Consider the following 14,888-nt stretch of genomic DNA (forward strand, 5'->3'; position numbering starts at 1 on the left):
AGGCTGATCACCGAAGAATTGATGCTTTTGAATTATGGTGCTGGAGGAGACTCTTGAGAGTCCCATGGTCTGCAAGAAGATCAAACGTATCCATTCTGAAGGAAATCAGCCCTGAGTGCTCACTGGAAGGACAGATCATGAAGCTGAGGCTCCAATACTTTGGCCACCTCATGAGAAGAGAAGACTCCCTGGAAAAGTCCCTTATGTTGGGAAAGATTGAGGGCACAAGGAGAAGGGGACGACGGAGGACGAGATGGTTGGATAGTGTTCTCGAAGCTACCAACATGAGTTTGACCAAACTGCGGGAGGCAGTGGAGGACAGAGGTGCCTGGCGTGCTCTGGTCCATGGGGTCACGAAGAGTCGGACACGACTAAACAACAACAACAACAACAACGCCATAAAAGCCTACGAGGATCCCTTGCTTGGGAATCGTGGGGTTGACATTCTTTTTGCACAGCGTGCTGCATCTTAACGGTTTTCCCATTGCGTTCTCTGCTGATTGGGACACAGAATGGTTTCGCGCGACAGCTGATTTGCAAGTGCATTGTTGAGGGGGATCAAAGAAGAGCTACAGTGGGGAGATTAGATCATTGACTTTTGCAGGATTGTTAGGCCTCTGGCCCAGGTGAGGGGACCCCGAGGAGGCCTGCAGCGCGCGCCTGGCTGCCCCTGCTTTCCTCCTCAGCAAGCGCGGCAAAACTCTTCTCCGGCCAGGAGAACCTCCCCCTGCCTCCCGCTAGCTCAAGTCACACCCCAGCGAAGGAAAAAAAAACACCTTCGCGAAGCAGCCCCCCTCGGCCGGGGCTGAAAATGATTTTGGCACCGGCAGGCCGGGGCGACGCAGTGCGAAGCGGGGCACTCTTCCAACTTCTCCTCTCGCCGCCCGCCCCCCCCCCAACCGCGAGAGCCAAGGCCATCAGCAAGCGCTTCACGCGCCGACGCTTCCCAGAGGCTCCTCGCGCGCCTGGCCGGGCTCCGGGGCCCGGCGCGCGCGCGTCCCCACCATGCAGACGGCCAAGGTAAGGAGTGCGCGGGGAGCGGGGAGACGCGCGCGACGCCGCGGACCCTCGGCGCAAACTTCCCGCCTGCTTGCCATCGCTCCAATTCCCTTGCTAAGGCAGCGGCGGCGGCGGCTGCAAGCTGCTCCTGCCGGCGGGGCTGGGAGGCTTGGCGCGGATTTGGTTGAAAGGCGCGCGCTGAGGCGGCGGAGCTCTTCCCAAGGGTGCTTTTCCTCAGAGGTCCTTGGGAGCCGATGGGCGTCACTGGGTTGAGGATTCCCCGGGACAGGGAGAAGAAATAATAATAATAATAATAATAATAATAAGAAGAAGAAGAAGAAGAAGAAGAAGAAGAAGAAGAAGAAGAAGAAGAAGAATAAATTCGAAGCAACTTTTAAATTCGGTCCGAGTGGGAAGCGTGACCTGGGCAGAGAATTACCTCTTGCCAGCTGAGATGCTCGCGAAAGGGAGCGCGGCTGGGATGCGCGGTTGCGCAGCGGGAGAATCGCTCGCACTGCCGCCTCGCAAACCAGGGCTGAGGACGCTGTTGGGCTGGCTCTGTAGAAGCTTAAAACGACCTGCATTGCAAGGCGGTGGGGTTGGACTAGATGGCCCTTGTGGGATCTTTTCCAACTCTCCAAGTTCCATGACCAAGCGTTGCGATTGCGAGGAGTGAGGCTCCCGACCTGTAATTATTTAACAGACGCCAGGATTAGGAGAGCGGGGCGAGGTGTGATATTGTGCAGGTTTACTGGGGCGCCGTGGATTTCTAAACTTGGTCATCCTCTGCCAATGGCACCTACTTAGCTGACAGAATGATGTCTTTCTTGCTTGGGAAGTGGATTCCTAATGTGAACTGAACAGTTTTACTCGAGGACCTACCAAGGATTAAATCCTTTTTGCTGGATTAGATCCTATTTGCCCAGAAGTTCTAAATCCCCCATTGATCACCCTGAGGGTGTACATCTAGGGATCCATGCCCGCCCCGCCCCCTCCTCTCACCACCTGTTTGAATAATGGGTAATCGTTACTCCCAAACTGAATTCTGAATGCTGACTTATCTGTTTGATGAGTTTATATGCACACATCTAGGCTCCTATAAAAAATGATTTACCTATCATAGGCTAGCTCGTTAAAGTTAATCTTTATATGTTTACCTGCTGGGGTGGGGGGGTCAAGTAAATAAATAAAAATACTTAACTAAAAGTTGAAATTGTAGAAAGATTTTGACAGATTTTTCTGAGCACTTGGGGTCAAAATAAAGCAATTTAAAGCAACAGTTGTTGAGACATTTCATTCCAAATCTGCTAGACAGCCAGACAGAGGGTGATGGCAGGTGGTTGTCCTTCCTCCCTGGCTATTAAATCCTGACTATGCCTATGCTTGGATTATGTCCAATTTAACTTGATAGGGCCTACTTTTGAATAGATGTGTAAGATTCCATTGCAAATCTCTCTTGCGAACTAAATCTAGTGTACCTGTTATCCTCCTTCAAATGTGGAAGTGTCGGGGAAGCATCCTTTATATGTTTTCTTTTCCTGTGCATTACAGGTATGGGTGCTTGCCTGCCTTCTCTTGTGTGGGCTCCCTTACCCTGGATTAGAGACTTTCAAGGTAAGCAAGCGCCCACTGCGTGCTCGAACCTGCGCTGACCGGCCTGAAGAGCTTCTGGAGCAGCTGTACGGGCGACTCACAGCAGGGATGCTCAGCGCTTTCCATCACACCTTGCAGCTGGAGCCTCTGGAAAAAGATCACAATACCAGTTGTCCAGCAGGGGGCAGATCAGCTGCGGACAAGGTATACCGACTCCCTATCAACCTCAACAGTGTCTCTCCTTGGTCCTACAGGTAATGTGAACACAATTCATCTGCCACTCTCTAGCTTAAAATGTGAAGTAGGGTTGTGTGATTGTCTTATCTCTCCACCTATGGCGCTGTGGCTATGTGTCGCTGAACTTCAGTTCCCATCAGCCCCAGCCAGCATGGCCAGTGGTTGGGGTGATGGAAGTCATTAACATCTGGAGAGCCACGGGTTCCCCATTCTCTGCTCTGTGGCTTGAAGGGAGACGCCACACATGTGACCTGTGTCGAATAGGACCAACCTATTGAGGCCGTTTCTTCATCTCTCTTCTGGTCTCTTAGAACTACTGATTCTTGAATTTGAAAGGGAAAATTAGTCATGAGACAGACCTTGCTTAATGCTGCACTTTTAAAAATCAGGGCAGAACTATGAGAGCTGTGCTTGCAGCTGATTCACTCACCCCCACCCCAACTTAATAGCAGCAGGACAGGTGAGCAGAACAGGGTCTGGATGTCTTGTTCTGCTCTCTAGTAATTAGGCTGTCACATTTTTAGCTCAACCGCAACATCTGGGAAGCTGCTATTTTAAATGTGCATACAGGTGTCACAACAGGAAGAACAGAATTCAAAGCAAATGCATCCAAAGTGGGGCAGTTTCTAATTTTAAAAACGTGCGTTGTTATTATTATAATACTCTGAATAAATAGCAGCATTTGCATTTGGTTATGTACCTTTGTGGGAAATGCAAATATTGTCTTTTTAATGGCCACTAATAAACATTGGCTTATGTGGTTTGTCTTCTGCCTGGTTTAGCTTTAAAAACAGCTGTTTTCTCAATCTGGTATTTTAAAACTAACTTTATGTATTTAGAAACAATGTTTACCAAGAATACAAACTGAATGCCAGCGCTCTAAACAGAAGCTCTGTATATCTTGTACTGAAATATCAAAAATAGTACTTATACTTTGCCTGAGTAGTTTAAAAATGTTAATATACTATTAACACTGAAGGTCACATAAGGTTGGCCTACAGTATATAGATCTTGGGCAGGAAATAACTCTGGAAGGATCCACTGGTAGATCAGCTGGGTGATTTGCACTAGATCTACAAGGGCTTCTATTTTTCCCATTGTGTAACAAAGCAGGAAGGGAAAAGCTTTCTCACCCCTCAAATATCAGGCTGCTTAAGTGAAGAAAGCTTGGAAGAAGACAAAGAGTTGATTTTTGTGCAAAAGTACTGTGAGCTCAGCTCTGATACTGAGCGCATGTTCAGTTGTGTTCTGTTCCTGAATTTACAGGGCTCTATTAACAAGCAAAAGTCGAGTCCACAGCCCTGGTCCCAACTACACCTAGTCTAAGCAACAGCTTTCAGCCTCCAGTTCTGATTCATCAGGGCAGTCAACAAAACCAGAAATAGGATTAAGCTGTTTTGACCCTGGTTTCTGTTTAGCGGCTCTTCTTTTTCTCCAGCTTTTTCTTTTCTCCGGCTTTTTCTTTTTCTCCAGCTAAGTAGATGCAAGTACCCAAGTACCAGAGAGGCGAGTTCAAAAGTGTTTACGTTTTCTTTCCCATAAACAAGTTGGAACCTGAGAGGCCAGTTCAAATGCCTAAACGGCCTCGGTCCAGTATACCTGAAGGAGCGTCTCCACCTCCATAGTTCTGACCGGACACTGAGGTCCATCACCGAGGGCCTTCTGGTGGTTCCCTCGCTGCGAGAAGCCAAGTTACAGGGAACCAGGCAGAGGGCCTTCTCGGTAGTGGCACCTGCCCTGTGGAACACCCTCCCACCAGATGTCAAAGAGAAAAATAATTATCAAACTTTTAGAAGACATCTAAAGGCAGCCCTGTTTAGGGAAGCTTTTAATGTTTAATAGGTTATTGTATTTTAGTGTTTTGTTGGAAGCCGCCCAGAATGGCTGGGGAAACCCAGCCAGATGGGCGGGGTATAAATAAATTATTATTATTATTATTATTATTATTATTATTATTATTCTGTCCAGTGGTTTCCCCCCTAGAAAACAGGTGCTGGTACTCACCATAAAGTTGTTACAGTAAGTGCCGCACTTTTTAACAACTAAAAAAAAAGAAGTGCCAATAGTGCATACACTTTAGTACCCCCTGAAAAATTAGCACTGATCTTGTCGGTCCTTGAGAGAGCTGTGCTGCGCTCCCCTGCACACGCTCTCTCCCCCATCCAGTTGCACAGATGCTGAGATGTCCCGCTCTTGAATTTGCCTGCCTTTGTTTCCCTTCCGCATGGGCCCCTCCTGATTACTTTTCATCTCCTCGCTGACTTGTTCACCAGCTCCCCCTTGTGATGTCATCTCCAGATGTCATTGGCCTGACCGGTTTAGAGTCCAGATTATTATTAATGATGGTGATGGTAAATAAATCCAGGCCTAAAGTCTTTTCCTGCAGCTCTTCCCTGGACACCTAACCCCAGTTTGATACGCTGCCATTTATCACTGCTCCTTCTGGTCCGTGTGGCTGCATTCCTAGCTCAGGCAACTGGGTTATTTCACAAAAGAGATAGAAGGCATCTGCTGAAATCCACATGCAGGATAGTCATGCCAGACAGATCTGGCATAAGCCTTCTTGGGTCTGTAGTGCAGAGGTGGGGAACAGGATCTGGCCACTGGGCCAGATCATTCTTTCACCCACTCATGCAAGCCAACTATGACAGGTTGGTGGGGCTACTCATCTGTCAATCACCTAACATCACAGTGACATCAAGATGGCCCTTTTTTTTGCACAGGACTTTGCAGGCAATGCCGGTCGTCTGTTCAGCAGTGCCTGCGCACCACTATCAGCTGTAGTTACATGCACTGCCTTTCCATATGTGTAATTCAATTCATCTCAGCTCATAGTCCTTAGGACTATGTCAGCAGGTTGATTTGGCATCAGTTCAGCATCAGCATGCTTAGAAGATGCAGAGCCACCACACAGGTGCAGAGTACTGCAAATGTGTTTCATCAAAGAACACACCTAAGGGATTGTTCAGTTGAAATTGCGCCCTTGCAAGGGGAAAGCTAACACAACACAAGTAGAAGCTCTCCAGTGTTACTGTAGACAAACCAGGTCACTTAGTGCCATTCACTTGCAGAAACGGTCATGTGGAGCAATGCAGAGATGTGGAAGCATTTGGAAAGACCTGTAGGTATACATTGGAACAAACTGCATGTAAAAAATGGCACTGCCATCGTAACTCTCATGCTCTGTGCTGAAAATTCCACCTCTCAAATTGGATGGGCAACAGCATTTGGGCTCTTTATAACGCACTCAGGGATCTAACTTAATATGTTGAGCCTAAACCTTGCTGTTCAATAGGATGTACCAATAGCTCCAGTGGAAGATGCTTCTGGTAAGCATGCTTAAGACTGTAGCCACTGCCTTATTTTTTCTTTTCTTTATTTCACTGGATGTTAATTTGACTACAGAAAATTGTCAAAATGTTAGAGGTGCCTGCATGTAAGGAAGCAGTCTACTTAAACTAGTCTGAATGGCTTGAGTAAGTGAGCAAAGTACAAAAGAACAATTATCAGGATTCAGATCTACAGGAAGATATCTCCTTTATCCCAAATCAATTAAACTTTAAGCATAAAGGCCATATCTCAGTAGTAGTGTTCATGTTTTGCATGCAGAAGATACAGCTGGGAATGTCCCTTGCCTAAAACCCTGGAAAGCTGCAGCCAGTGAGTGTGGACAATACTGAGTTAAATAGGCCAATGGTGTGTCTCGCTGTAAGTCTGCTTCCTATATACATTTCAAAGACCTAATTCCAAATAGGCTTCAGTTGCCACTCAAAGAGTTTTAGAAGTGTTAAAGGATTTAGGAGACCGAGCTTAAGACATATATTTTTATGGAGTGTCTCTCAAGGGAGGCACACAAGTATTTTGCAACCTTAAACTCCCTGACTCTTGGTAACACTTATTTTTGCAGCCTCCATTCTATAGGGCCCAAACTGGCACTACTGCTTTCACGTTCTTCTTCTGTATTTTTAATGACTAATTCCAGACATCCTGAACAGAGTCCAACTTGTAGGAAGCTTAGGCAGACTACAGTCATCTTGAATCACTATTAATTCACTCCTGACACTGAGCAACAAAACATTTAAGGTTTGAAGCAAATATAATTTTGTTAACAGCAATAGCAAATGGAATTGGATAACCTCTCGGGACTCAGTCCTGTTTGCCTTTAACTGATTTGTACATGCATTTCAAAAATCTAAAAGGTAGTCATTTCTCTTTTACTCTCTAGACTTTTTTTGTACATTCAGGCACTCCAAATACAAATTCCAGGTGCACAAATATATGTTCTGGTTAGATCAGCGTCAGAGTTGGATAAGAATGGGTCAGTGAGTGACTTGGCCTTCCCAAAGTGCTAGTTTGCACAGCTTAAGAATGTTTTAGAAAATGTAAACCATGGTAAATAGTGAGCATCATTCAAGAAATTTGTTTTGACCATTCTCTTCTAGCAGGTTAATTTGGTCATATTTATATGGGGTGGATGTGTTTAAGTAAGTCTGGTACGTGGAGTTTGAAGCACTAATAGGGTTTTGAGTGGGGGGGGGAGGGCTGCCACTCATTAAAAAAAAACCCTCAATCTTTTTCTATTCATTCTTTAAATTAAAGTCACCATGTCACAAATGGAAAAGCCTGTTTTACAATAAAGCACAGTCATACCGTGAAGACCCTGTTTATCCTTCATGGGTTTTTTTGCATGTAGCTATTTGTGTGTAAAAAGCTGCACCAGTTGATTTACTGACTGTCAGGCAGTCTTTAGGCACCATTTACCAGAAGAAGAAAAAACTGGACCGAGAAAACCCTGCTTTACCTTTTTCCCTTTTTCCTCATTGGTGTGTTAGCATGTGAGCCTCTTTCTCAGGGCTTACTATTTCCTAGAATGCTATATAAATATAACTATAAATGTATCACATGTATTATTGTAGACAGGCAGGGATTCCCTACGTGAACAGATAGCTCAAGGCAACAAAGCCTTTCTTTTTAAAGGGGGGCATTTCTGCACCAAGGCAATGAAGCTTGGTTGTGCAAAAAGTGAGCTTTTTCAGGAAAAATTGCTTCTGCTTCACATATGGACATAAGTTGCAGAAACTTGGATCTAGTTTTGTGTTCCATTTGAAGCCAGAGGTCATGTTCATCCTCTTTCCAGAGCATCCATCTATGTGATGCTGGAGCTGTGTGCCAAACATGTCCCCAAGCATGGCTTTGAATTACGCCTAATTTCTTCCATTCTGCGTTTGTTCGTGAGCTTCTAAGCAGCAACAGCTTCTGAAAAGGAAAGGTTATCCGATTTCCCTACCTCTTATTTAAACCTGCTTTTGCCTTCCTTGCTTTTACAAATAGGTACTTATCGCCTGCCTGTGAGTAGACATATATCCCCTGTTATGACGAAGGGCAGAACTACACATTTATTGCAGCTCTGTGAGTCCTTCAAAAGTGTAACTGGGTCTTGCTAAGTCAAGGAAGGAAGATCAAGGAGTTTTGGCTGCTACATGGCACTTCTCCCCTCTCCTCCGCTCCTCCCATGTGCTCCCTGTGTAAATCTGCTCTAGAGGGGTCTTTTTTGGGGGGGAACCCTGGAAGAGTTTTAGGGGACACACAAAGGGTGCAGAGGTTAGGGAATCACAGCTAAAACATTGCGCATCTAAAACTCATTGCGTTAGCAGGACTGTTTTGTTGGAGACCCAGCTCCCCAAGCTGCTTCATTTTTTGGCAGAGTGATAAGAGAAGGACTTTGGGTCTGCTGTTAAAAATGAGCAAGAGCAGGGCCGGAAAAGGGTCCAACTCTGTCCACAACAAAGGCACTGCATTAGTGCTAAGGATGTATGGAAGAACAGAGACGACATACCCTCTACAGCTAAGAATCCCCGGAAGGAAAACGGGCAAACTATTGATGTGCATCGGCTATGAGAGAGTTGAGCCGAATGAATCCACCTTACCATTGCATGAACGAGGAAATTGAGCATGCCTTTGTTTCAGATGCTGATCCGTTTAGGGAGCTGTCCAAAGGGTTTCTCTCTCCAAGTTTTCAAATAAGCAGGCCGTGTTTAAGAGCTGCAGCTGTTCCCCTCCTCCCCTCTCCTTGGCATAATAACGAAAACATTATTGAATGCAGTGCAAAGCAACTGTCAACATTTTGCCGTAATCTTTTCCAGCTGGGATAAAACAAGGAGTTGGGAGACGGTAGAGGACGCACGAACTGAGTCCCTTTTCTTTTCCTTTGGCACAGAATCTCCTATGACCCGGCAAGGTATCCAAAGTACATCCCCGAAGCCTACTGCCTATGCAAGGGCTGCCTGACTGGTGTTTACGGGGAGGAGAACTTCCACTTCCGGAGTGTCCCGGTGCTAATGCCAGCAGTCATCTTGCGCCGAACCACGACGTGCACCGGAGGGCGCTATGTCTACACAGAGGATTATGTCACTATCCCAGTGGGCTGCACCTGTGTACCACAGGTACATGAAAAAGAAGTCGAGGGTGTAAATTCCAGTATAGACAAGCAAGGGGTAAAGTTGCTCGTTGAATCATAACCGCAAGCCACCATCAGAATGAAGGCCCCAGAAGAAACCTGATGGCAAAGGTTGCTTTGCATGTCCTTTTAGCTTCGCCATTCCCTGGTTCTGGGAGTTCTAGAGTCCATTCATAAACACACACACACACGCGCCTGCATGATGATGTGGGCTGCAGCCTGCATCCATGAATGAGCCATATGCACAGGACGTTTGTGCCAGCTCAAATACAGTCCCCTTCAGTGCAGTCAGATAATGTACCCGGCTGCGAGGCCTTTGTTTTTGAGAGGCCAGGTGGTGCTTGTGCATATATAGGGCCCACCCATAGAAGCAGCGTGCTTTGAAAATATCATTACAAATGTTGCGAAGACAGAAGCTGGAGGTGCGGTGGGACACAGTCCAGTGACACAGAGCCATGATGAGATTTGAAGAATCATAGTTGAGTTGCACAAATTAAGAAATCACACCTGGAAAGTAGCTCTGGGGATACAGTAGTGGTCCAGGAAATATGAGGCTTGTACCACCTAATAGCTGCTATAGATAAAGGCAGAGGTCCACAAATGTTGGCTTTGCTCTGAAGCAGAGCCATTATGTGTCATCATCACTGACACCCTTCTCAGACTCACATATGCCCTGGGGTCTGTCATGTCACACTGAACCTTAAAGGTAGTGCAAGCAGCTCATTTTTTATCTGCTCCGAACATCAAATGATAGGGGACTCCCTTTTGTCACATCTTCTAAATCCTTAATGTAGAGGTCGCTGAAAGGGCTGTGTCTTTAAGATATGACCCTGATGTTGGGGTTCTGATGTTAGGATTCTAACAGTGCAATGTCCTGGACTCCTGATTATTTTTGTTTCAGCTTTAATTGTTACTTCTGCGTTCAAAGGAAGAAAACATTTCACAAAATATCATTTCAAAAGCAGAGTCAGCAGACTCGCTGAAAAGGTAGCATCCTCACACTGCAAAGGAGTATCAGTCTATGAATAGGAGCAGTGCGAAATGGAGAGAAGTGAAGAACTTTACTGCTGGCGTTAACGAGGAGTAAAGTACTGGTGTTTTTCCAGTTTACAGCTCAGATGTTGATCAGGGCAGTATTGTATATGCCGCAAATGCACACCAACCCTATACAATATACTCTTGCTCACATAACATCATGGAAAGAGAAGTCTCGGCTTGAAAAACAGTCTGGTTTATGACCCCTTTCAAAAGTGTGGAAACATGCCAGTTGCCTTTTAAGCTGTTCTTAGCTTTCAGCTTACAAGCCAGTTATCAGTTTTAGATTTTTCAGGCTGCAGGAGCCTTGGGGAATAACAAGGATGATGAGAGATCAGATAAATGAAACCAAACTGCTTGGCCAAGGGGGGGAGGGATGTGTCTTGGCTTCCATCGGTGAGAGAGGAAAGCATCTGCCAAATTAAATGAATGTATGAGCCAAAAGCTCTAAACAGCAAAGGTTCAGAAAACTGTGTAAGCTGGAGGCAGCTGCCTCTTTAAACTCCCAATGATAGGCAAAGCTGTTGGCTCAATTTACAGGGTTAATTCTGTCTATAACTCCTTTCTCCGCAACTTCCTACATTGCAAACACCATCCTTTATGGATATTCTGTGACTTTCCTCCTTTCCCAAGTCACCCATTACACTTGGTGAGAGTGAGCCATGGTTTTCTAATGTGTAATGTTAGCAAACATCACTAGGTTACCAAATTGCTTTGCCTTTATTCATGTATCTTTCTAGCTTTCAGGCAGATGGTTGCTAATCTATCTCCAAATTGCACATGACACAGCAGTTGCCATTTGGCCTTTGTTTAGGGTGACCAGAATGACACTGTTGGACCTTCAGTAGTTGTGTAGAAGGGGTGGCAAATTTTTGGGATGAAGATTTCCCCTCAATTTAAGGAAGACACAAACTGAGAATAGCAACTAGTATGATGACCTGAGAAGGGTGACTAGGAGGAAGAATCTGTAAACCAAATCCTATACGGAACAGTTAAAGAATACCTGGGTGCATCTAGCCTGGAAAAGATTAAGGAGAGACATTCCAGCCGTCTTCAAATACCTGAAATGCTTTCATGTAGCAAATGGAAGAATTTTGTGTTCTCTTGCTCCCAAGGGTAAGTCTAGAACAAATAGGTGGAAATGGTGGGGAAGCCAATTTTGGCTAAACCTTACGAGAAACTTCCTAAGAGTACAAGCCACTCAACAGCGGATCTGCCTGCCTCAGGAGCCATTGAGCTCTCTTTTCTTCATTGGAGATATTTAAGCAGATGCTGAACGAATGTCAGGGATTTTGTAGTCACGCCTTGCAATGTAGATCCTGCATTGAGCAGAGTGTTAGACAAGTTGACTTCCACGATTCCTTCCAACCCAGAGGCCCATCTCTGCATGAAAAGGCGCATCTGCCAAAATCCTTTCTTTTTCATAATGGACTCTGGGGATGAGAGGATTTATTCCATTCTGTTATTTCCTCTGATGTGCTCTGCCCAGAGTTTAACTCCTGGTCTCTAGTTTAACTACTTTTTTATTTTTAAAAAATTACAACTAGTTTTTTTCACCACCTAGCTCTCATTTCTAAGTTTCTGAAATTACAGCATGTACAGTTTGCAAATGAGCTGAAAGCTGAGGCATCTCCCTCCCCACTGCTTTCTTAATGCACCTTTGTACTGAAAAAACAGTACAGGAAGATCCATAACAATGTGAACCTATTTTTGGACGGTTTTACTAATGTGCACACTTGTTTTGGCACGCAGGTAAATACCATCCAAAAAGAACCATCACACAATTGTGTAGAATCACATATTGCATTTTTACAATATTACCACACACATATTCACGAACACACTGGTAAGATGGTAGAAAAGGGATTGCAGTGCAATCTTGATCAAGTTTATTGCCCCCCCCCACTGTTTTATCAACAAATGGGGAGGAGTGACAGGCACCCTGAAAAGCCACAGCTAATCAGAACAGGCAGCACTGGGCAAAAACTGATCTGCTATAAGGCAGCTTCCTATGTTCCTCCATAAAAATGAAAAAGAAGAAAAGAACTCAAATACAGAACTGTGAATTTCTAATCCAATTGGAAACAAAAAATCAAAAAATTAAGATTTCCCAAAATCAAGGGAAAAACTTCTGAAATACAGTGGTACCTCGGGTTAAGTACTTAATTCATTCGGAGGTCCGTTCTTAAGCTGAAACTGTTCTTAACCTGAAGCACCACTTTAACTAATGGGGCCTCCTGCTGCCGCTGCACCGCCGGAGCACGATTTCTGTTCTTATCCTGAAGCAAAGTTCTTAACCTGAATCAGTATTTCTGGGTTAGCGGAGTCTGTAACCTGAAGCGTATGTAACCTGAAGCATATGTAACCTGAGGTACCGCTGTATGCCAAAGGAGCCTGGCTAACCTTTGCATCCATAACATGTCCTTCTTCTAGAAAACTTCCCAATGATGAATTTAATTTCTCTCTCCATTGCTGGGCTACACTGCACTATGCTGTGGCTCTTCCAACCAAACATTCCTTTGAGATTACTTCACAGCCCTGAGTCCATGGACCCCTAACAGAATCTCTGCATTCTATACTGGGGTGGTGGGGAGGGGGAAGGAAGGCAAATTTAAAAGGAAAGAAACGCTTGTTGAATGCAGTCCAGACATAATTTGGGAGCACAATTCAAAAGAAACACTGGCAGCTATACATAATATGATATAACTTTTATGGCAGGAGCCCCTCCCTGCAACTTTTATTGGAAATTCAGAGGTGCAAATTGTGGTAGTCATTCACTTTAGTATCGAAATCAACCGACACAGAGGATTTTCCTTGCATCTGCCTTGTATTTTACAATACAACCAGCAGCATCCCACCATAATTTCCAGCATCAAACTGTTCAGGCATCTGTGACTACTATACTATGCAACTCACTGGCATGCACTTTCAGAGAACAGCTAATTTTAATGCACCCATTTGACCACAGTTCATATGCTAAACTGGGTGAATTATGTGTATCTGCAAGTGTCTAACGCTAAAGTTGTGGCTTTCAAATGCCCCCGGGGAATCTTTTCCACATTGGCAAACTAGTTAATGACCTCTGCACATTTTGGTTGGAGGTGATTATTCATAATGGGAAGAAATAAGAATTTGCGTGGGGAATGCAACTATTATTGTAGAGGAAACTGTTCCAATCAAAGAGCAGAGTACTTGGCGGCTTAAGTAAGGGCAAGATTTCAAAGTACAGGCAATATACAGGCTTAGACTGGAGTTCTGAGATAATGAATACAAACCAGACTCGAACTATTGAAGGTTTTGTGCCAAGGCATATGTACCCAATGTTCTCTTTTGCTCTTATTTCAGTATTTAGTTCATATTCAAACAAAAATTTAAAACCTTTGGTGGATAAGTTAAAGCACAGGTGGCTGTCACCTGTAGAATGCACCCTGCAGGGATGCTGGGCAAGTGAGAGGTGCTACGGCCGTGGGAACTGCTGAAATGCAGGGCTGTATGAAGATGCCAGGGCACTCAACTTCATAAGAACATAAAAGAGGTCAATGGCCCATCTAGTCCAGGCAGCCTGTTTCACACACTGTGGCCAACCGGATGTCTATGGGAAGCTTTCCTCTACCCAAAATATGAGGGGGAAAGAAGGAGCAGGTGTGTAAACACAAGGACCAGTGCATGGAAAGCTGGAAACCCCATGGGAAATGTTAACATCACACTTGACATGGATGTTAGCAAGCTCTTCAAAGCAAACTGGAGAAATGGGAGACTTGTCAAAATGGGAAGACTGACTTAAAAGGGAAGTAAGTACCGTATTTTTCCACATATAAGACAATGTTTTTTATTATAAAAAAAAGTTAAAAATTGGGGGTCATCCTATAAACGGATAGTGCAGAGGGGGGACGGGTGATAGGTGGCATCTGTGAGCAGGAGATTGTCAGCGGTGATTTGGCGGGTGATTGGTGGCTGCGGCCAGGCCTGCTGCCGATTCCCCCCTTTTCCTTAATTTGGAGTCCCAAAGAAATAGGGGTCGTCTTACACACCAGGGCATGCTATACACGAAAAAAATCGGTAGTATCCTGCACTGCTGAGCAGGGTGTAACTAAAATGAATGGTTGCAACTTTCCTCCCAGTAATTGCGTTAATCATTCGCTGGACTAGAGAGGAAGGGGCACCACACCTCCCCCTTCATCGTATCTTCAGTACAGGGAGGTCTCATCATCCATAAAATCAGACCAATACTCTTTAACAGTTAGGGTTTTGTACAATGACTGCAGCTCAGCCAATGGCTGGGGCAGAATAAAAACCTAGCCATTCCCCATCTCCAAAGCAGAACAGGATTTAGGCAGTTTGAAAGGTTGGCAAGTCCCTGTACCATAATACATCATACAAGAGAATCTAAGGACATTTTATGGCACACAAGCGTAAGAAAATGAATTCAGTACTGTGCATACAACTTCAGTTTGAAGTTGTCAGAAAGGTTATCCAGTTGCCTCTTTGGATCAATGGATGTTATGCTGCAAAAGTGCTTAATGGCTTATTCAGAGAAAAATGAAATTAGTTCAGGTTTCGTATGCGA

The 14,888-nt window shown here is 44.9% G+C and overlaps 1 protein-coding gene across 2 annotated transcripts; it reads left to right on the plus strand.

Annotated features, from left to right (window-relative positions):
- The first annotated feature begins 390 nt into the window (after window positions 1–390).
- On the plus strand, window positions 391–10,309 carry IL17D (interleukin 17D). 2 transcript variants are annotated; one of them, XR_008330131.1, is made up of 4 exons: window positions 391–1,020; window positions 2,551–2,846; window positions 9,047–10,121; window positions 10,152–10,309. XR_008330131.1 is itself a non-coding variant. In XM_053385843.1 (3 exons), the coding sequence occupies exons 1-3, from the start codon at window positions 1,006–1,008 to the stop codon at window positions 9,345–9,347; spliced, it is 612 nt and encodes a 203-aa protein (XP_053241818.1). In that variant the 5' UTR covers window positions 391–1,005; the 3' UTR covers window positions 9,348–10,172. The 2 variants fall into 2 exon arrangements, 1 of the variants encoding a protein (XP_053241818.1); XM_053385843.1 differs by having other exon boundaries at window positions 9,047–10,172.
- Window positions 10,310–14,888: the final 4,579 nt, after the last annotated feature.

The sequence above is a fragment of the Podarcis raffonei genome, chromosome 4 (genome assembly GCF_027172205.1).
Source record: "Podarcis raffonei isolate rPodRaf1 chromosome 4, rPodRaf1.pri, whole genome shotgun sequence".
Lineage (NCBI taxonomy): Eukaryota > Metazoa > Chordata > Lepidosauria > Squamata > Lacertidae > Podarcis > Podarcis raffonei.

Bases quoted from the DNA above. Each gene is read 5' to 3' on its own strand.
- IL17D (XM_053385843.1), top strand. The intron at 2,847-9,046 runs GTAATGTGAACA...CCTTTGGCACAG, and splicing joins GTCTCTCCTTGGTCCTACAG to AATCTCCTATGACCCGGCAA.